The sequence below is a fragment of the Ochotona princeps genome, chromosome 5 (genome assembly GCF_030435755.1).
Source record: "Ochotona princeps isolate mOchPri1 chromosome 5, mOchPri1.hap1, whole genome shotgun sequence".
Taxonomy (NCBI): Eukaryota; Metazoa; Chordata; class Mammalia; order Lagomorpha; family Ochotonidae; genus Ochotona; species Ochotona princeps.
In genome coordinates, this window is record NC_080836.1 from 15,327,661 (window position 1) to 15,351,539 (window position 23,879).

Here is a 23,879-nt window from a genome sequence, read left to right on the forward strand (position 1 = left end):
GGGTCAGAGAAGAAATTAAAGATGAGATCAAAAAATTTATGGAAACCAACGAAAACCCAGATACAAAAGTCCAAAACTTATGGTATACTGCCAAAGCGGTGTTACATGATAAGTTTATTGCAATTGGCGTGCACATCAAAGCCCAAGAAAGGCAACAAATGCAGGAATTAAGCACATACCTCTAGGAACTGGCAAAGCAACAGCAGAAGGACCCCACAAACAAGAGGAAACAAGAAATTATCAAAACAAGACAAGAACTAAATGAGAAAGAAATTAAAAAAACCATTCAGAAAATAAATGAATCAAAAAGCCGGTTCTTTGAGAGGATAAACAAAATAGATACCCCACTGACCCGATTGACAAAGAAAAACAAGACAAAGCAAGAATCAGCAGCATCAAAGATGAAAAAGGCAACATAACAGCAGACACTACTACCATTAAGGAAATAATTAGAAATTATTACAAAGAACTATACGCCAACAAATCCAATAACCACATGGAAATGGAAAGATTCCTAGACTCCCACCACTTACCAAAACTCACCCCAGAAGCAACAGAAGACCTGAATAAACCCATTACCGAATCAGAGATAGAATCAGTGATTAAAGAGCTCCCAAGAAAGAAAAGCCCAGGCTCAGATGGTTTTGCCGCAGAATTCTACAAAACATTCCAACCAGAGCTAACCCCAATCCTTTACAAGCTCTTCAAAACAATAGAAAAGGAAGCAACTCTTCCAAACTCATTCTATGAAGCCAATATCACCTTAATCCCCAAACCGAATAGAGAATTAACAGAGAAGGAAAACTACAGACCGATCTCCCTGATGAACGTTGACGCTAAGATTCTCAACAAAATCCTAGCCAATAGAATACAAAAAAACATGACAGATCATCCATCCAGACCAAGTAGGTTTCATCCAGGGAATGCAGGGATGGTTCAACATAAGGAAATCCATAAATGTGATACATCACATCCAAAAACTGAAAAACAAAAACCATACAATAGTATCAATAGATGCAGAAAAAGCCTTCGACAAAATTCAACACCACTTCATGTTAAAAACCCTAATCAGGGTGGGGATAGAAGGAACAATCCACAATATAATCAAAGCAATATATGAAAAGCCCAATGCCAGCATCATACTAAATGGAGAAAAACTGGATCCCTTCCCACTGAGACCTGGAACAAGACAAGGCTGCCCACTAACACCACTGCTATTCAATATAGTCCTAGAGGTACTTGCAGAAGCCATAAGACAAGACAAAGAAATCAAAGGAATCTAAATTGGAAATGAAGAAGTCAAGCTTTCACTATTCGCGGACGACATGATTCTTTACATAGAAGAACCAAAAAACTCAATACAAAGACTCCTAGAACTCATATGAGAATTTGGCAGCGTGGCAGGATACGAGATAAATGAACAAAATCAACAGCCATAGTGTATGCAAACGGCTGCAAGATGGAAGAAGATCTAACCAACAAGCTACCATTCAAAATAACAGAGAAAAGCATGAAATGTCTGGGAATAAATTTAACCAAAAGCGTAGAAGACCTTTATGAAGAAAATTACAAAACACTCAAAAAACAAATAGAACAAGACCTCAAAACATGGAACAACATCCCATGCTCCTGGATAGGCAAAATTAATATCATCAAAATGTCTATACTACCAAAAGTAACATATACATTCAATGCAATCCCAATCAAATTACCCACAGCATTCTTCATTGAACTGGAAAAAATGATACACAGATTCATCTGGAAACACAAAAAACCACGAATAGCCAGAACTACTCTGAAGAACAGGAGCTTAACAGGGGGAATCACAGTACCGGATCTATGGACATACTATAGGGCAGTGGTTATCAAAACAGCCTGGTACTGGCACAAAGATAGAGAGGAAGATCAGTGAAACAGAATAGAAACAACAGATGGAAACCCACACAGATACAGTCAATTAATCTTTGACAACAAGACAGACAACAATCCAAGCAAATGGGAAGGTCTGTTCAATAAATGCTGTTGGGACAACTGGTTGATAGCCTGCAGAAACAAAAAGATAGACCCACATCTCTCACCATACATCAAGATCGAATCTAAATGGATAAAAGACCTAAACCTACATCCAGAAACCTTCAAACTTTTGGAAGAAAATGTTGGAAACTCACTGCAACACTTAGGAGCAGGCCCTGACTTCCTAAAAAGGACTCCAAAAGCAGTAGAAATCGAGACCAAAATAAACAATTGGGACCTCATCAAACTAAGAAGCTTCTGTACAGCTAGGGAAACAATCAACAAAGTAAAAAAACAACCTACAGAATGGGAGAAGATCTTTGCACACTACATAGGAGATAGAGGGCAGATCTCCAGAATATACAAAGAACTCCAGAGAAACCAAAACACCAGAACAAACAAACTGCTCAAGAAATGGGCACGGGAAATGGGCAGACATTTCACAAAAGAACAAACCCAAATGGCAAACAAGCATATGAAAAAATGCTCAAGTTCCTTGGCAATAAGTGAAATCCAAATGAAGACAACAATGAGGTACCACCTAACTCCAGTAAGGATGGCACACATACATAATACCACCAACACTTGCTGGCGAGGATGTGGGGAAAAGGGAACCCTTCTCCACTGCTGGTGGGACTGCAGATTGGTACAGCCTCTATGGGAATCAGTTTGGCGAATACTCAAACAACTGAAAATCAACATACCATATGATCCAGCAATAGCACTCTTAGGGATATATCCAAAACATCTCCTACACAAGAAACCAACATGCACGCCTATGTTCATAGCAGCACAATCTACAATCGCAAAAACCTGGAAGCAACCAAAATGCCCATCAAGAGAAGACTGGATAAGAAAGGTATGTTTCATCTACTCTATGGAATACCACTCAGCTATTAAAAAAACGAAATGTAGTTCTTTGTGGACAAATGGGCCCGACTGGAATCCATCATGCTAAGAGAAATGAACCAATCCCAAAGGTTAAATACCACGTTTGCCTTAATCTGAGATGAAAAGATGACAACTTGGAAGATAGTGCCTGTATATTGTAATATTAGTGCAATCTATAACAACCTGTATCCAATGTAATAAGATAATGCGATATAAACCATAAACCAACAATTAATGTCAAAATACTTAAGATCTACATCGAAAAGCTGTAAAACCTACTATACCCTCAATACGCTATGTTAATCCATGATGGGGGGGTAGAGCAGGGAAGTCTTTCAAGACTATAAAAAGAGTGAGGAAAAAGTACAATATAGCCTATCAAGATCAAATATGGTAATTCACAGACAACAGACTCAAAGCGGCACTAAACAATAGCAAAACTACTATATCAATGCATGAGGGGGAATCTGGTGCGATCCTGACAACCTCCTAACAGGAGGTCATGTGCGTGGAGCAAGAGGGCACTTCAGAGTGGAGCAGGTGGTAAGGAGGAAGCTTGGATCCCAACCACGAAGACTCCCAGACCTTCACCACAAACTATTAATACGAGCAACAAGGACTACATCCCAACTGCCTAGGAGGCCACAGGGAATTGGATGCCCTCGGAGGCCGAGTACTCTGAGGTCACCCACCCCCAACCGGAGCTTCCGCAGGTGATAGAAGAAGTCCAAACACTACCGTGCAGAAACCAATGTCATCGGAAAAACAACCAGAAGCCCTGAGCAATCCACAGAAACAGAAGAACAATAAACGTCCTTCGGGACCAGGGAGGAGAGCTTTCTCTGGTCCGAGCCTGGCTCCACCTCTGGACCCTCACCCTCCCTTGCATTGACCATCGGGATCGCTTTGAAAACCCCTCATAGCAAACAAACAATCATACAAACTAAAAAAACCTAAAATAAATAGACAAACAACAAAAAGTAGAGCTTGGAATCTGACAGGAAAGAGCTGGCGTGGATTGGCTCATGCCTCTCTGGGTGGGACACAAAGATTAGTCACTCCTTACCATGGTGCTGAGGATTTCCCTGCACAACCCCCCAAAATAAAAAAAAATGTTCTGCACCTTAATTGTTGACAAATGTCTTGTTAGAGTTACAAGCCAGTCTAGATTATCCTAAAATCTGCCAAGATCAGCAAAATTATACTTCAACACAACAAATGGCTAAATACGAAAATGAAATAGACACGAGACAGCTGAATGGTACCTTATAGCCATTTTAAGGTATATACCAGCCTGTCCTGTATATAAACTAAAATTGAAATGTCAATGAGCTAATCATAAGTTGTGGTTAAGAACTTGCTTTTTTTTTTTTTTAACATACTGGTTACTCACAACCATGTCAAATCCATAATGTTGCAAATTGCTGTTGATGTTATATTGGGACTCTTAACTGACTGGGATGATATTCTACCAGCTCTAACTTCGGACCAGAAATGGTCTCCCCAAGAAACTGTTCAACCCATCTGGACAATAAGTAGCTGGACTCTATGCTTGGTATACGTTTGCAAGGAAAGAATCTTGATTGAATTTGAACTGTAATACTACATCAAGGTGGAGGAATCCACCAGGGGGGAGGGGAGGTGGAGGGGTGGGGAGATTCCCAGAGCCTATGAAACTGTCACATAATGCAAAATAATTAATAATAATAATAATAATAATAATAAAGTGAACCTTAATTTTCCAAGATTTTAATAAGACATCATCATAGTAGTAATGCATTATGTACCAATAATTTAAAAACATATTTCCCTGTTGACATCAGAGTTTTTTTCCCTGCACGATGTGAGCATACCTATTTCTTGATGAATTTAAACAAAGACAATCATGACGCTAATATTCATTGCTACTGCTATAAAGAAACCAGACATTTGCAAAGAATGGTGGACATGAGTTATTTTATGTTCTGCGTAATGTAAACTGCTGCTCCATATTTAGTGAGATAATAACTGGAATATTTGCTAACAGGAATGAACACTAGGAAAAGTGTTGGGAGTTCAAAAAGTAAAATGAAAAGTGAAATTGAAATTGAAATTTTTTTCAGAGCAAACATTTTTAAAGAAATGTACTTTTCTACTGTACATGTTTTCCATGATTTTATAGACTCTTCATACTGTAGATCAATCCACATACCATGTAAGAAAAGGGTAGTATGATTCATGTGCGTATTGGCCAATTCACACAGAATAGCTGAATTCCAACTGATTTATGCTTTTGTTCTTTTCCTGCCATATCACTTTTTTATTTTCTCTACATGTCAGATATTTGTGCAGACATAGTTAAGGAACTTGCTTCAAGCTTGTATGGCACCATACAACTGTGTTGAAATTTGTGTTGAAAAGAACAGGTTCATTTGCCTTGAGCAACGGTAAGTCATAGCAATGTGGAAGCTGGTTGTAAACTAGCACAGACAGCAGAATCAAATTAAGAGCATAAACCTCACAAAATTTCAGGTCTTGAAGGCACAATTTTCAAGTACTTCAACACTGAAGCTCTTCATACAAATGAAGAGTTCACCCTTACAAACATATAATAAACAACAAAACAAGTGAATAAAGCAACCATTAGTCAATTGATTTTGAAAAGAAATAACCACAGATTTATGCCCTAACAGACTATCCTTTACACATAATAAAACTAAAGAGTTTTGTTCAGACTGCAAGCTTCACCGGTTCACAAAGTGCCATGTAGCTTAAAAGAAGGAAGACAAAGGTTTTGGTCCTTGAGTTTGTCTACAATCATCTGAGACAGTTTGAGCAAATGCATGCAATTTCATTTTTATTTATTGTTTTCGTTGTTAAATAACCTTTAGTAAATAATTGAAATCACAAATCAAGAGTACATTTTTAAAACCCTTTTGGTACTTTTAGCTACAATAAGTGGAAAGATGAATATATTCTAATGAGAATACTTTGTATGAATGGGCTGTAGCACAGAATTTTGAAATTGATTTACTGTTAGATGTACAGTTGTTTTTCACTGTTTATATCATGGAAGCAGACAAAATGGCTACAGTCATCTCATTCCTTTGTTCTTTTTAGGTCCAAAATAAGTTGACTTTGCTAAATGAATGATGGACTGAGATCTAGGATTGTGGAGAACCAGCTGCTATGGTTTTCCTCCTAAATAGAATAAAGAATAGAGCAGAAATGAAATTATGTGAAGAATGATTCACAAAGATCTACATCACACTGAATTCTGAAAGAAAATCAGTTGCCTATGCTTCTGATTCATTCCTCAAGAGAGAACTCATTTCAGAAGATACCGTGAGCATGAAAGAACACAGTAGTTTTAACCAATATTTGACCTTAATCTTAAACTTACTTATTAGAGACGAGCAATCAGTAAAAATTTAGTTGTAACATAGGAATATCAATGTACTCCATCATATGTCATATTCATATAGATGTTTATGATGGAAAAGGGTTTCTTGGGTCAATTCCTTCTATTTCTCTTTTTATTATTATTGGATTTCTTTTTGTGAATGCAAAAAGAATTCTTCATTTTCCTAAATGAAGAATAGCGATTTTTTTATCTATCTAAATTGAGCATGTAAGGAATAGCAATCTTTCAGAGAGCTGTTTCATCTCCATGTGTTTAACTTTTTTTCTATTAGGGATTATATCAACATAAAACCCAAAGATAGAGTCAAAAGTTCCCATCCACTGGTTCGTGTCTTTTGCATGTCTCTGCGATACTGAACACACCTGCTGATGAAGTGCCTGCCATTTTCCCTTTCTACTATCCATTGTCCAACTTACCAACTTCTCGAGAATTAGGTTACTGCGTTACTGCTACAACTTCTTTTAAATTGTTAGAATCCATAGCAATACTGTACTAAGGTATACTTTGCTTTCTAAGCAAAAAATAATCTTTAGCATTTATATCATTGTTACGTGGGTCATTTCAGTATGATTTAAGACCATTAACAATGTTATCTTTGAATTATTTTGTGTTAACATGATTGAATACTTTTCCAGAATTCCCTACTCTTACTCTGATTCTTTCCTTCTCCTTATATTTTTGATGATTTATTTATTTTTCTTTGAAAGGAAAATCAGATTTACAGAAGGAAGAGAGACAGAAAAATCTTTCATCCACTGGTTCATTCCCCAAATGGCCACAACAGCCCAACATGAGCTGATCCGAAGCCAGAAACCATATCCCTCCTCTGGATCTCCTTACAGGTGCAGAGTCCCAAGGCTTTGGGCCACCCTTCACTGCTTTTCCAGGACATAAAAGGGAGCTGGATGGGAAATGGAGCAGTTAGGACACAGATTGGTTCCCAAGTGTTCTAGGGCTTGTAAGGCAAGCATTTATCCATTGAGTCATTGTGCTGCTCCCATTTTTCTTCTTATTATTAAAATCACCCTCCTCATGTCATAATTGGTTACCGCATTTTTACCTGTCTTGAAGGGAAGTTGGATTCTATTTTGTTTTCTCATGAATGGAAGGAAGCCAAAATTACCTCCTTCACCTGATGTAATTCTGTAATATGACTGTCAAGCAAGTAATGAAGACAACTCAGAACCTAGCTATTTAAGTCAAATCATTATATTGCAGTAGGAAGACAAAGAGTGAATAGCTTATCAGTACACATTATGAAAGACTGAGCAGCATGGATATTAATGAGCCAGCTCTAAAACTTGAAAAAGGACTGTTAGTATTATCCACACAAAATTAACCTCAGGATAAACATCTTAGACAGCACATGAAAATATCAGAACAGAATCACTGCAAAAGGGCCCCAGGGACATCTCTCACACTATAAGTATGTAATAAAAAGGGAAGACGTTCCAATTTCCTAACCATCTCTGCTGTCAGTGTCTTACTACATTAATTCTTATCCTTTGGCCAACTTCCATTTCGGATCATTTCTAACAGAGCAGGAAAAAATTACAAAGGGGAGGGGATTAGAAAATATCACTTCTGTTGCTGGGAAGAGTTATAGAATTTGAGAGCTAAATCCTCATTTGTTTCCTTTTGTAGTTCGAGAGGAACATCACCTTTAAATTACTTACATGAAATCTTAGCATACTTTGTAGGTATTTCATGGGCAGGACAAGTTAAATCAGTTATTACATCCATATGCAATTATGTAAATCTCATATACAACAGATCTTCCTTAGATACGATCCTGGGAAATGTGCAACATGAATGCTGAAGGAGGGTGGACTATTCTGAGTAGAGGTAGAACAAAGACTTGATTCTTAAAAAAGAAGTAAGGGCTGTTCTCCATAAGTCTCTTAGACTTCTCTATTTCTCATGGAGGGTAGAATTCTACATGGGGATATTGTGAGCACAGCACTAGGGAATGCACTATTTAGGATGCTTTCATTTGTCAGGAGTTACAATTGACTTATCATATGAAAACAAAGGCTAATTACATGCAAACAGTGAACTAATAGTTCATATCTAGGCTAGGTTCCCAATAGACCTCAGCAAATGTATATAATTTCATGATCCAATAGTATTTGACAACACTAATGTGTACAATCATTGATAGCCATTTTTAGTAAGACAGTTTTGAACTTAGAGAAAAACCAAAAGATGTGTTTGCATGTCCTTTGTAGTGTTTTGAATAACAGAAGGTTAAAAATGTTCTTTTGGTGCAGTGGTTAAGTCCACTGTGGACAACAGCATGAACGTTTTTTAATAATCTAGAATTAGAGTTCCCAAATTACCCAGCACTGCCACTATTGTGTACACATGCAAAATAAATGTACACATTGTATCAAAGAGGTAACTGTCCTACCATATCTACAGCAGTACAATTCACAGTAGCCCAAAATGAAATCAACCAAGGTGTACATCATCAGATTAATAGATAAAGATGCTGTAGTGTGTATCTGTGCCTGTGTCTAAAATTACTCAGCTATAAAAATGAATGCAATTCTACCCATGCATTTAGTTAAAACTGAAGGATAGCAAGTCAAGTGAAATAAGCTAAAGATTTTCTATACACTCTCCCTTTTGTATGAGAGATAAGTTTTGAAAAAAATAACGAAAACAACAAAAGAAAAACAAACTCCAAAAACAAAAATGAAAGAAACTGAACTTGTGTGCAAAGATCATGTGGCAGAACACTATTCTTTGCCAGGCCAGGAATCACAAACTCTGAGAAGGCAGCAGCAAATCTGCCACTGGAAGAAAGCAAGGAGCCTGGGATGATGAGGAAGAGAAAGAAGTCTGGTGCTGCTGGTGTCAAGAAGTCAACTGCTGACAGGACAGCAGGAAAGCCAAGATGAGCACATCCCAGAAGAGAACCATCTGCACAAACTCACATCTGTTCTTTTTTGTTTGTTTTCCAAGAGGATCAAATTTTCTTTGGAAATCTTATTTTGAGTAAAGGCTATATTAGAAAGACAAGAAAAATAATAAAAAAAGATTTTTCTTTTGCTGCAAACATGGCAGTGTCTTTTTTTTTTTCAAATTTCATTGCAATGTTTTTCAAACACAATGTTAAGAATTACGTACTACTGTAATTTTAATGATTTGTGACCATCATAAAAATGTGCTATAGAAGAGTGAAATCTTGGCATTTAGTTATTGCCTTAATTTTTGCCTAAATTCCTGCTGAACATTGGCCCTTACATTTGTTGTATTCTTCATTTAGTATGACATTAAGACTCTAGATGTAATATAAATTTGAGATATGTTGTATCAAAATAACAAAATATTAAATTAATATTTAACGAGAATATCTTAGGAATATATTGAGACCATTAAAAAAGCTAAATTTAAACAAAGCACACTTCTTTGGCATAAACTGTAGGTCATCCAACAGCTGCTACCATTATGATACCCTCCTCTGTATCTTAAGTGACAACTGAGAGCCTCGATTAGAAAGGCTACTTGATGTAAACTCAAACAGTGAATCAAAATGGCTATACTTAGGTCAATTTTGCAAAGTCAAGAAGACTACACCCTCAATCAAGAAGCACAAAGAACCAAATTCAAGGCTGAAAACAGAAGTCTAATTCTAGAGGTCTATATTAGGACAACTTATATTTTAATAAGGATTTTATTATTTGGGTCATAATTTTGTGTTTAAAGTGTTGGCCTGAGTTTTCTTTTGAAGTATCATTTATCCTAGAAGTTTCACAGCATTTAGTGAATGATTTTGCAGCATATACATTTCCTAGGAAAGTATTTATAGGAGAAACATGTAGTACACTAATTTTTCATCAGAATTTGCATCTTGTAACTGCTTTATTTTGCCTATATGTTACAAAGCCTTATATAACTCATAACCTGATGTCTTTATATCAGGCTGAAAGAAGGTGGCAGAATAGCAAGGAATCTTGCAATATCATAACATCATTGATGTGCTCCCCAAATATGAGCCTCTATAGGATTATTAAGGAAAAAAAAAACTGTATTTTAATTTTGCTAATCTTTTACAGTCATTTCAAACTCATAACAGTTAATATTCCTACAAAGATTTTCTAGAACCTACAATATATTGAACAAAGACTGATTTAAATGTAAGTTACTCTTCTATTAGCAATTCAATATATGACAATCCAATCCTGAAAACTACATAGATTAGGAAGTAGCTCTCATAAAAGCATTCAGTAGCATAGCATACCATGAGATATGCAGTGAGCTTTTATGGTTTGAGTAGAAATCATTATTGTAGCCATGTGACTTATTTAAAATCATATCAGTTTAAGGGTATAAAAAAATTCCAAGAACTGAATTAATACAAGGTAATGCCTAAAACTAACTGTATATTTTAATTTAAAAGAATCACTAAGGATGATATTGTAACACGGGCTATACTTAGGTTATATCCATATTCACTTAGATTTGGATTTCTCCGTAGGACACCTTTTTTAATGTATCCCATTGGAGTTTATACAAATAAAATAGCAGTAATTAATACTGACATTTAAGTTATCAGATTATAAAAGAACGAGGTGAAATATGTTCAAGTTAAAAAATAAACGGAAGTGATCACCCTTCCCTCTTGTGTTACTAAATGCTTCTGTCTTTTCTCCTCTTAATCATTTCCTCTGATCACACTTTCTTTGGGTACTTTTCCCATCCATTTAAATGAGCATGAATAACACAAAAAGCACAGAAACAAAATTTAAACTTTGGGTCTCATTACATAGCCAAGCAATAATAATTTATTTTTTCATTTTTATTCATTCATTCATTGATTCATGATATGATTCCTTAAGCTCAGGGATTTCTCCTTCCAACCTCCCCTCGATTAATAGCTAATTTTTTGAGAAAAATGTGAGCTATCCATCTCATCCTTATCAGACCATCTATGTTTTTTAAGTCAGGGTAAAACAAATATGTGTTTTGACGTGAAGAAGTGGAGGACCAAATACTGATAGATGTTTGGGGAATATGTAAGGATCTACTCTTGGGAACAGAGCACACTTATTCCACATCAGCTGATCTGCACATAGTCTAGAACTCCAGAAAACCGAAACCACAAAGATTTCTCCAAAAGGGAAAATTCTGGTTGGAATTCAGAATTTTAAAAAATTTTCCTCATTCACAACTTTTGTAATCAATATTTTACACATTTTATGGCACACTAAAATATATTACATTCTAGAGATTGTAATGCACTTATTAATGTCAAGAACAAATGATCATAGGAATTTAGCTGTCTATAGGCCTCCGCACATTCAGGTAAATATTCTTTGGTACTATGTCAATGAATATTAACAAAGAAACCACTATGTAAGCAGATGCTACTGAATAATATAAAGAACACAGGGCTGACTAAAAAATAAATGTAAGTTGGATTCAACCTCTAATTTTGTCCTGTTAATTATTTTGGGGATATCATATATGATGTATTTGAGTGACAGTTTTATCGAATTAAAGTAGAAAAAGTCATATTTCAATCTTATGGTTTCTGTAAGGATTGAAGATGTTAATGAAACACCCTTATCATATTGCTCCGCAATGATAAACACCCAATTCATCTTATTTAGAGCTAACATGCATTATTTCCAGAGAGTTAACTAGATACATTATAAAGAGAAATATTGAAACAACATATGAAAAGCAAGCAATAGCCAAAAATGCAGCATAAGAAAAATGAGAAATTCACCTTGTATTTTGCACAATGAGAATTTAAACTGCCGAGAAAGGGAATCATCCAAAAGACTAGCTTTATATACATAATAAACTTTCAAATATTTGTTGGATTCTCTCTTCTCATCTTAGCTTCCTTCATTAACTGATGACAGGTTTATAATTAGTATCTAATCACTCTCTGATTATTTATTCATTCCTCATTCAATACTTAGCGAAAAAAAAAATGTACCAGTTAGTTGAATGGAACATCACCCATACCAAAGGAGTTCTCACTAACAAAAATTGTATAGTTTAATGGAAAAGACAGAAACTTAACACTGTGTTCTGGTGTTGTTATATGTTTGCAATAAAACTGCCCGTAAAACTATCTGTAAATAGATCATGAAGAATTAATAGCAATTCCTTGGGAGGGAATAGGTAAAGAAACTCAAGGCCTTGGGAGATAGTGTTAAAAATATATAAGGACGATTAAGGAAGCACAGTTCCTAGAAGGAAATAATTTCTTATATCTAAAGGTGTCTGCCATACGAGGAAACTCGAGATAAGCAGTGGGATTGGACAGCACTGTGGTGCAGCAATAAAGCTTCCTCCAGTGTTGCTGCATCCCACATAACTTCAAGTTCCTGCTGCTGCACCTCTGATTCAGTTTCCTGCTAATAAACCTGGGATAGCAGTGGAAGATTCTTGGGCCTAAGTTCTTGGGCCCTTACACCCACAAGGGAGACCTTGAAAAGGCTGCTGACTCCTGGCTGCGATCTGGCCCAGTTCCAAACATTGTGGACTTCTGGGAAAGTGACCCAGTGATTAGAAGACTTGTCCAGAAAAGTACACATGAAAGATAATGAGTCCTGTTGTATGCTATGCTAACAATTTTTTTTTTTTTTTTTTTTTTTTTTTGCTGTTGTAGAATCAATGGCAGGAGTATTTGAGAGAGCAGGGCTACATTTTGAGATACAGGTTTTACAATGTTCAACTCGGGGAGGGATTAGAGAAACCACTAAGAGATGAAGGGAGAAATGGTAGAAAAAGCCACTGAAGAAAGGACAGTAGAGGAAGAAAGTTGGTTACAGCACTGGAATGAATCCTATACATGGATTTCTGAATGGTATGAGCCTTGAAGAAAACAAACTCAAGAATCACCAGGATTCAAAGATCAAGGCAAGATGTGATGGTCCCATGAGGTTAGTGCTAATTATGATAGTAACAAACTTGTGTACATGAGAAATCAGCTATGATGCTATGATATGCAAGACATTGTTGAAATGACAACAATTTCTAAATAGAAATTAGTGATGCTTTCCATTAGAAGTACTTAGGGGGAACTAGATATGATCCATTGTTACATTCAACCCTCATTCATAGTGTAACTGCCATTGCAAGAACTGGGTGCTCTGAAGAACACACAATAAACATGCAAAGTTTTACCTATGGAATGCATCAAGTATTTTGATACCTCTATTTTCTTAATATATTTAGATTTTATGATCTTGTAAGTGAATATTTAAAATTCATTATGGATCTTCCTCCAGAAGCTTTAGTCCAAACTCCAGTGGAAGTGAGAAATTTCCTACAGAGTGTAGTAAAATGTCACAAAAATCAGCATAAAGTGAGGCAAAAACCAATTTGATACAAAACCTCTGGAAGACCTGAGAAGGCTGTGACTGCTCTATGAGAGACATGAATCAGTCATTGTGCACAGAGATGGATTCAGTAAGGACACGGTTGGACAAAGCTTGAGGAAGGCAACTCAATATATGACAATGAGTTATTTATGATTTCAGACAAAATAAACTTATGAAGGCCTGCCTGATGGGCTGTGTTACAGTTTAAATGTTATTTAATTTACTGGATATTCTCTGCCTTCTGAATTAGACCTCCTTCAATGTGCAATCTTGAGTTGACATGAAGTAGTAGAAAAATTGGTAGAGACTACTGGACCATGGCACCAAACTAAATTCAAAGATTGATGTTGTTTCTTTTTGAGGATACTGAAAAAGCAAAATCATGTTTTTTACTAGAAGTAAAACTTCTGGGACTACTTCCAACAGGTCTAGACATGTGTGGTTCTTCATCAAAACAGCATCTACAATGGCAGGATATATCCTCAATCTTGTACTGTTAGAGCATTGCAGGTTAGTTAATGTGTTTTCAAGTTTTCTCTGTGTATACTGAGCATTAGTGATGTGTAGTATGCAAATTACAAGGAAGAAGAAATGGGAAGGGGAGGGGAAGGAGGAGAAGATGAGAGGAGACAAGAGGAGAGGAGTGTGCAAGAGGGGAGGGGAGGGGAGGAAGTAGAGAGCAGGGGAGGAGAGAGTGGAGGGGAAAAGAAGAGGAGAGAGGAAGGGAGGGAAAGAGAAAAGACAGGAAAGGAAAATTTACTACAAATTTCAAGATGCTTGTGATGGGTCTAGCTCCCCACAGCCATTACCACAGATTCTCTCTCAAGGAAGCAATGCCATGAATGCAACTGAAGTGCACTGCAAATGCCTGAATAGGGAATAAGAATAACAAAAAGAAAAACAACTTTCAGTTTGTATATAGTGAAATGGATAAAGATGTGAATAGAACAAGTAGGATGTTTAACATGGATGACTGGACCTTAGAAGAAAGGGAAAGACAGTGTGGCAAATGAGGGTGGAGTTGGAAAAGCAATTCAAGTGCAGGAGATCAAGACTTCACAGAGAACAAGGGCAACCAAAACCCACGGTAGGGGCGATGCTTCTTAGGTTTCCCATGATGTGTAAATGACGCCTTCCTCTTCCAAATTACAAGAGATCTATTATTCAAGGCTCCATCTTTTTTCAATCGCTAAAGCAATGCCCTCATTAGTCTAAATATTTCATTCATCATGGAATCCTCTGTTAGATGCAAACTCTACGGATGAAACAATGGCTTAGTTCCCTGTTTCTCGGTACACTGCCCAGAATAAAGGCAAACAGAAGACATGAAAACAGCTGAACCAAACCATAAGCTCACTTAAGCAATAGTCACTGTTAGCTATTGTATTAATTTCTAATTAAAGTTTTTAATCACAACTTATTCGTGCATTATTTGTTCTTCACTCTCAAATTGATCATTTACAAACTATTTCAGTAATTATTATTTTCAGAATCGAAGTCACTTTGTTGCTGAAAAAGTATTTAATCTGAAGAATAAAGTATGCATTTAAATTACAGTCCATTAAAAATTCTTTAAAAATCACTTTCTACTTCTGTTATTTTGTTCCACAGAGGTTTTCAAACATAAATATCTCAGTTATAATCAAATAATTTAAAAGGGTTTTTTATACATTAAACTTAAAAACATCCTTGGCTTGCTTTTCATTTTATATCATATACAGCTCCTGAAAATTTACCTTTGAAGACCCAAGCAATTTGAATAAGTTAATATTTAATAAAAGCAGTACATAAAAGCACAAATAACTAGACATTCTCTAGCACTTCTTTTCATTCCTCAAAGAAATGAAAGCAGCAACATGAATTCTATGAGGCTGATTTTACTGCTTTATAAGTGGTATCATGTATTGAATAAATATATGGATCCTAAACTACACATTATATTTATATTAGTACATTTATATACTTAAAAGTGGTATCACCTACAATGAAAATTATGCTTATGCTTTTAATTACAATGCAGAAATTTTTATGGCCTACCAAACAGTACAATAACAGATTTATGCAGATATATGTGTGTGTATCTATCTATCTATCGATCGATCTATCTAGCTATCTATCTTTGTATGTTTGTTTTCACACATTATATCCAAACTATTTATAAGGTCACAGCAGCATAGAGAAATTAAGTAGAGTCTTGATTTGAATCCCACGTCACTTAATTTTAAAATCAGGATCTTTACTATCCTAACCCTAAAAAGGATCCTGATATCCATTTCAACAAGAAAAATATTCAAATAGATTTCTTGTACATCTTCTCCTCTCACAAACTAAAACAAGCTGACCACAGCACACATCAGATGAGCCTGTTGGCATTTCTAAGAAAATAGAATGTCACTCTTGACCCAATAAGTGACACACCTTTAGGGCTAGCAGATACGCAAGTGGTCATACATTCCTCCTCATCTGTTCAGGTAGAGAGCCATGAACCACAGCCAACTCTTTTACTTTCCATTTTGAAGAAAGAGAAGGCACAGAGGGATGCCTAGGGTCCCTTTCCCTAGAAAATCTTATTTTTAGATAAATCCAAAAGGAGAAAACTAGGGGAAAGAAGAGACATAAAGACAGCAAGAATCGTCAGATCCTTCTGGCAAGTAGAGATAAAGGATAACGGTGCGGAAACGAAAAAGTACATGAAGCCAAACTGTAGAATCAGGAATAAACACAGGCTTGAGAGAAAAAATTTATCACTACATCTGTCCTTATTTGACTTTTTAAAATGAAGGAAAATCATGGTGTTATGCATGAGACTATTTAAAAAAATCAGAAAAACAATAGATGCTGAATAGAATGTAAGGGAAAAGAAACACTAAAGCCCTATTGGTGGGAATATAAACAAATGTAACCGAAATGGAAGATATATAAAGACATTCTTTAGAAATCTGAAAATAGTATGATCCAGCCCCAGCAGATTCTGAGGAAATTAAATCGGCATATGTGAAAGTCGTGTGTACCCTCATGTTTATAGTAGCTTAATTCACAATAACCAAGATATGGAATCATGGAATCAACTCAGAGAAGCCCATCAACTAATGACTGTAGAAAGAAAACCATATATATATGTATATATATATGTATATATATGTGCATATTCATAAATTTGTATGTATACGCAGAAGAAAATATGCACAAATATGTATGTGCATGTGTCTATCTAGACATATATACGTATGTATATTTCTGCAAAATTATAACAGTTTTAGATGCCTTTATCTCAAAACAAGTAAAATACTTATAGATAGATACATAAGGATACATAGATCATATACATATTATACACATACATACTAGAGAATATTGTTAGGCATAAAAAGGAATGAAATACTTGTTTTGTAACTAAATGGTTCCGATTGGAGACTGTTATGCTTTGTGAAAAAAAAAAACAATAACCAAAACACATTTCATATGCTTTCTATGATCCGTGATAACCAACACAAAAAACACATTGATCTAATCTATATGAGTGAAATGTGATTATTGCTTCTAGCCATTGTCTACACTCCTCATAAACAGCAGGTGATTTTTTTCCTACTTCCTATGTATTGATATTTTCACCTTATAGACTCTACCCCTGGGATTATGAAAAAAAAGAAACAAAATATGTCATTGAGAAAATCAGGATAAGATAAATCAGGAAGTGTGTGGGAAATATGGACAGGAGGGTGGTTAGGATAGAAAGTATTGCTATGGTCCTCAATCCGTATCACAAAAAAATATGAAATTGCTTCATTTTACATAACTTATCTATTTGTAAAGAAAACATCGAAATAAATATGGTGTTATTTATGCAGAAGAGAATAGATTATAATCCCAATCATTATATGAATCATGTGTGAGACACTGTACAAAAAACTTTACATGTTGCACTTCATTTAATCTCCAAAGCAATTTTTAAACATGCATTCTGTAGTAATAAGTATCTAATACTTTGAGCAACTGAGCTTTGCAAAAGTTAAATAACTTTCCCTAGGACATCCAGCCAGAGAATGGTGAAATTCAACTTGGAACTCATGCAGCACAATTTCATAAGCTGATTACTTATTCTTTACAATTTGTAATCACAGGGAATAATGTTATTTCATTTCTGTTCTCCCACGCAGACTCTAGATGTAATTCTTGATGATTTTAAGCACTGCAATATAATGCTACCTGGGTTCTTAGGACAGAAAATAGGAACTCTCAGGAATATAAAGCTAAATCAATATCAAGTTAGTTATCCATGATATGTTCGGGGCTTCTGTGTCCAGTATGACTTAGGAAGACTGTAATTTCACTGAAACTAGAGCAAATTAAATACCAAACTCAATGACAAGGTGAAAATAAGAGAATCCAGCATTTATGAGAACAAGAGCTGCCTCTTGCTGGCCTTGCCTCTAAGAAGGGAACATCATGAATTTCTGCTCATTTCTTCAGCCACATAATTACTGGGAAGACATCCACAAATCATGCTGTTTAGGATTCCTCCGCAAGTTAACATGTCATTCTATTTGAGAGGCAGAAAGTGCAAAATATCACTAATCTCACCAGATATTCAGTGAAAGTTTTCTAGAGGATCTCACACAAGCAACACCTGCCTCAATAAAGTATACACACAGGGTTGTAGCTGTTACCCTGATCAGAATGCTATCACAGGAGGCATAAGAACGTTTATAAAAGCTTTATATTGTCTGATTTCAAAAATAGTAAAATACTTACATGATTAACAGAAGAGCATACTGGTTTCGGTCCATAAAATCTTTGGGAAGGGATAACTGTAAAGGAAGTTCTTTTAAAGAAAGAGCAAAATATTAAAGACGGAGAATTGTTTAAATGCATAGCTATAAGTTGTAGCGATTTTCTTGAAAAACGTAGCATGCACAAAACTTTACCGTAGTCGTCAATATGGAGGATTTTAATTTCTGACTTTACAATCTTCTTCCTCAAGACAGCTTCCTTTAGCACAGAATTGCTTTCCAATAGAAAATACTCTGTAAACCAAAAACACCACCATAAATAGCTGTCTGTTGCATTACTCAAGAATCAGGCCAACAGCACAGTTATCCAGTGGCCATTGTTTGGCAAGTGCTATGCTGGGCACCAGCTAAACTGTCACTCATTTCTCAGTTTCCCACACACACACACACACACATTATTCTAATGGGGCTTTCTCATTTGAATGAAATTTTCTCTATATATAAAAATAAGTCTTTTGTTTTTAAAGTGCAGATTTGCCCATACTTTTTATCATGTTTCAGAACATTGAAAAGAAGAAAAATTACTCAATACAATGAGATGGCATTCATAGGATACAAAAATCCTGGATAAGAACATTAATTAGTAAAAAACAAGACAGAGTTGACACAGATGATGTAACACAAGGATAAAGGACATTAAAGTAGTGATTAAAACTATGATTGTGGTGTCCAGTGAGGCATAAAAATCATGGGCATGTTATATAATTTTCAAAAATTATAGACAAAGATACAGAAATATTAAATAATCTAAAGTGAAAAAAAACCTACTGAAGGATTCAATAGAATTTGAGATACTGCTGATTATTACTGCTTTAATAAAATATTAAACAATATTGATAAATATATTGCATCTACAAATTTACTTGGGGAAAAGTTACATACTAAAAATTAAGCCTCCCATGTATGAACACACCTGTGTATGCCAATATAATTTATGTTTAAATTTCTTTCACCATATTTTATTACTTTCATTTTAGAGGATTTGTGTATATATTCTAGATTGTACGCTGAGGTTTTTGTATCATCTATAATTGAAATTTTTACCTTACTTTTACTTTTGCGACAGGAAAAAAAAAAATGACACAGAGACAGACAAAAGCACCAACAGAGAACTCTGCTATCTGCTGGTTCTTTTCTGAAATGTCTGTAATCACAAGGCTGAGCCAAAATGAGGTCATGAGCCCAGAACACAGGCTGGGTCTCTCCTGTGTGGCAGAAACCCACCCTTTCCAGCCATCATTTGCTGCCTCCCAGGGGACTCTCTCCTGTAGTTGAAATCATAGGCAGAGCTCTGACACAAATTACAGCTTTCTCAAGATACATCATAACCACTGAGTAAGATGTCCACCTCTGATGTTATTCTTAAATGGTATTTCAAAGCACTATGTCATTTTGTATTTGAGAATAATCTTCTGTACTGATTTCTATTTGTAATCATGACAAATTTCTTTAGTTCTAATTGCTCTAGTTTTGTTTGTTTATTCTACAGACTTTTAAAAATTATTTTTGTTTGGTAACACAATGTTCACAGCAAATAAAGGCACTTTCACAACTTAGAATCATTTTCTTATGTATTTTACAAATTCCTCAAAGACAATGTAGTTCAAAAAGTTTACTCCCAGTCCTTGGGAGAAGCTGAGTCAATTGGTGTTATTTTGCTGGATACCATTCGTCAATGAGAGGGATTTCTTTTCTGTATTTGCACTGCTGAGTAACTTTCCTTAGTTTATTACTGTTTTTCAATTTTATCAAGTACATTTCTTCTAGATTCACTGTGGTCAGTGCAATGTGGCAACTTAACAATAATCAGTGGATTGTAGGAACAATGGAAATCTTGGGAAAACTTCTTGTAATTATAACGTAGCATCCTTTGAATAACAACTATTGATTTTCTAATATCTAGACATTTTACATTTAAACTCAAAACCAGAGAATTTCCTCTTTACTTCCTGGAAGATTTGTTTATTTGGGACCAACATTTTGGTATAGTGAATAAAGTCGCCACTTCTAAGGCTGGCTTTCTACCTGGACACCATTTCCTAACCCAGATACTCCAGTTTTAATCTAGCTCTCTTCCTATAGACTGAGAAAAGCAAAGGCAAATGGACCACATGGGAGAACTGAAAGAAGCTCCTGGTTTCAGGCTCCTACTAGACAAAGCCTGGGGCATTCCACCCCGTTAGAGAGACCTTCAACCCAGCAAGCTGAAGGTCTTTCTCTGCCTCTATCTGTGTCTCTGTCACTCTCTCTGTCATTCTGCCTTTCAAATCAATAAATCTAAGGCCTGAAACAGCCAGAATTGGGCAAGGCTGAAATCAAGAGCCTGAAACTCCACATGCGTAGCAGGTGCCCAAATATCCACTGCTTTCTCAGGCATATTTGAAATGAGATGGATCGGAAGCAGAGCAACCTGGGCTGGAATTCGGCTCCAACAACAGCATTGTAAACACCATCCCCATCCACTAAGCCACAATGGCACCCTAGATTTACTGCACTCTTGTAATGCCTAAGCCTGGGTTTGGCATTTGGTTAATGTTGACTTTATGCTTTCTGAAATTTTGCATATGCTTTTGGTTAATTTATTCAGCGGTTCATGGAAAGAACCAATGATGCTAACCAGAATTAGATTTTTCCCTGTAAGTTAAAACTCCAGTAGATAATGGGAAATTTATGAATTATTTAATAAGAACTTAAAATTTAAGATAAATCAATATAAAATTTTTATAAATATAAATACTAATATAAATATCGATATAAATAATATATTATTTGTATACTAACTATATATTATTAATTATTATAGTAATGTTTTAATAAAAAATTTTGTGTAAGGAAATTTCATAATATTGGCATCCTATTTCACTAATAGCATCAGCAATGAAATGGTGTTTTGTGTTATACTTATTATCTCTTTCAAGAATTGTATCAATTTTAATGAATGTTGTGAAGAAACTTACTCAGCTTTGTCATTACTTTTTTTTGTTAACTACATTGTATTATGTGACAGTTTTATACAGCCTTATCTTTAGCTGATTTTCTAATTTTCCTAGGTGACTTGAGATACGGATCATTAAATTTTCTCATTTTGAAAAAGTAATAAATTAGAGTACTAAATTTATTTTCAATTGCAATGTTAGCTTTTTCTAAATTTGAGTTTGCGGTGTTTGCATCTTCATTTGAGTCAAAATATTTTCTGATTAGCTTAATATGTCATTATTGTGATTGATGTGTTATTTAGAAGTATAAGATTGATGATTAATATTCCCAACATTTTGTCTCTTGAAACTTTATTTTACCTTTTCTTTTGAAGGATTTTTTGTTTGTTTTATTTGTGTAAGTTGAGGATTTTCTTTTGTTGGGCTTGGTTTGATTTTGGAGAAGCACAAACTATGCTCCATTGTTTCTTTCTTCTCTCTTTTTTATCTGATGAGTCGCCTGCGATCCTCTTGACAATTTACATGGAGATAATGCGGGTTTTTACTTCAGGTGGTTTAATACGGATTTTCTTTATAACTATTCCCTATAACTTACTTGTATATTAGTGTGTTTTTATTGGGTTTTATCTTGTTTCGGATGCACTGAACATTAAAAATAATCTTCCTGTTTGGTAAAAAAACAAAACAAAACAAAACCTAGCTGCGATTTTGTAAGTATTTTATGCAGCCCCTCCTCAATTAGCAAGAATAATTGTAAATATGATAGCTGCATATACTGGCCCACTCTGATTTTATTTCCTTAATTTTTCTGCTCAGTGTCTAGAAATGATCTGTTGATATTTTTTTTAAGATTTTATTCATTTTTGTTGGAAAGGCAGATATACAGATAGGAGAAGAGACAGAGAGGAAGATCTTCCATCCACTGATTTACCATCCTCAACTGCTCTCCCAGGCCACAAACAAGGAGCTGAATGGGAAGTGGGGCCACTGGGATTAGAACCTGCGCCCATATAGGATCCTGGTGCATGCAAGGCGAGGACTTCAGCCACTAAGTACTACACCAAGCCCATTGTTGATAATATTTTAAGCTCACTGATTTTCTTCCTCTGCACTATCTTTTTCTGTATTTTCCAGTGAGATATGCATCTCACGCATTTGATGCTCAACAAATTTCATTATAAAATATGTTCTATTTATTTCCCAATATATTGTTTTTTTCCTGAATCCAGAAACACATGATTAACAACTTATTTTTCAGTGGTTTCCATAATATCTTTTCTGTATCTGTTTCTGTTCACTTATTTTTCCTAATTATGAGTCATATTTTCTCTTTTTTTCAAAGAGTTGGTAAATTCCTATTGAATATAGGTAATTTTCAAATTCTTGTTGGATGTTGTCCTTGCAGAGGCTAAAGTTGCTTGCTGACCAGCCTGATCATTTGCAGACATTTTAGGATACCCTTGCTGGTGTGAGTCTGAGTGACTTGCGATGGGGCTAGGACAGCATGATCAAAATGTGGGACTTTTTGGATGCTGCACTAAATGCACTATGCTTGAGATGTTGACACTGTATGAGCTCTGGCTTTGTGTAGTCACCTGGAGATTTCTGGGAACTCATTCAAGGATATACGTGCGTAGCATATTGTACATGCGTGTGTGTGTATTTTGCTGCTTTTGCTGTGTATTTCTTTGTTTTGTTTTGTTTTCCATTGGGTCTTGTTTCTCTCCCTCTTCTTTTCACCTTGTCATCATTCTATTAACCTTAATGGTTCTGAATACCGATTTGGTCTCCTTAACCCAGAAATATTACTGTACCCTACTACCCTACTAGGTTATTCTTTATTATAATTATATTTAATACATTCCTGTATAAATACAGCTTTGCAAAAGAAAATCATTAATTCATTTGCTTTATAAATCTATTTAATGAGTTGGGTTATAAATTAGCTTACTTCATATTTTCTATCACTTTTTTATCAAGAATGATGTTACTTCATGCTTAATTATCCTATTTGCTCTGTTTCTATAATAAATAAAACAGAAATACGTACAATGAACTCAATGGAAATAAACAGACCCATGAATCATAAATAGAAACCATTCCCACCAAAATACTGTTTCAGAACTTAAAAGAAAATGCTTCTAGCCAAAAAACATCTAAAACAAATTTAATTTCTTTGGTGGATGAAGGACATGCATGACTATTGCACAGTATCTAAAAGCAGCCATTTCATTTATTTAGTTTTCTTTTTCCTTTATTTGGGGGGGCAGTGGTCGTGACGGAGTTCAGAATTTTAGTTATTCTGTGTTCAGAATAAGTGATGTTTCACAAGTTGTGGTCAATGTCATTAGTTTATCATTGAACCAATATGATTAAACATACATATTTTTTTCTGAAAACAAAACAAAATCAAGTCTTTTCTGATCTTGCTCTTGTTTATCTCTCTAGTCTTCTGTGTTTGCTTATTTTCTTAAATGATTGGCTCCTTGTACTATGCAAA

The 23,879-nt window shown here is 35.2% G+C and overlaps 1 protein-coding gene across 1 annotated transcript in view; it reads right to left on the minus strand.

Moving 5' to 3' along the window:
• The window catches only part of DPP10 (dipeptidyl peptidase like 10), a 537,944-nt gene that overhangs the window by 18,903 nt on the left and 495,162 nt on the right, over window positions 1-23,879 (minus strand). Inside the window, exons 18-19 of the mRNA XM_058664194.1 lie at window positions 18,579-18,677; window positions 18,406-18,475 (exon numbers count right to left, since the gene is read on the minus strand). Of these exons, the coding sequence (XP_058520177.1) occupies window positions 18,406-18,475; window positions 18,579-18,677 (169 nt within the window). The remainder of the gene's footprint in view (window positions 1-18,405; window positions 18,476-18,578; window positions 18,678-23,879) is intronic.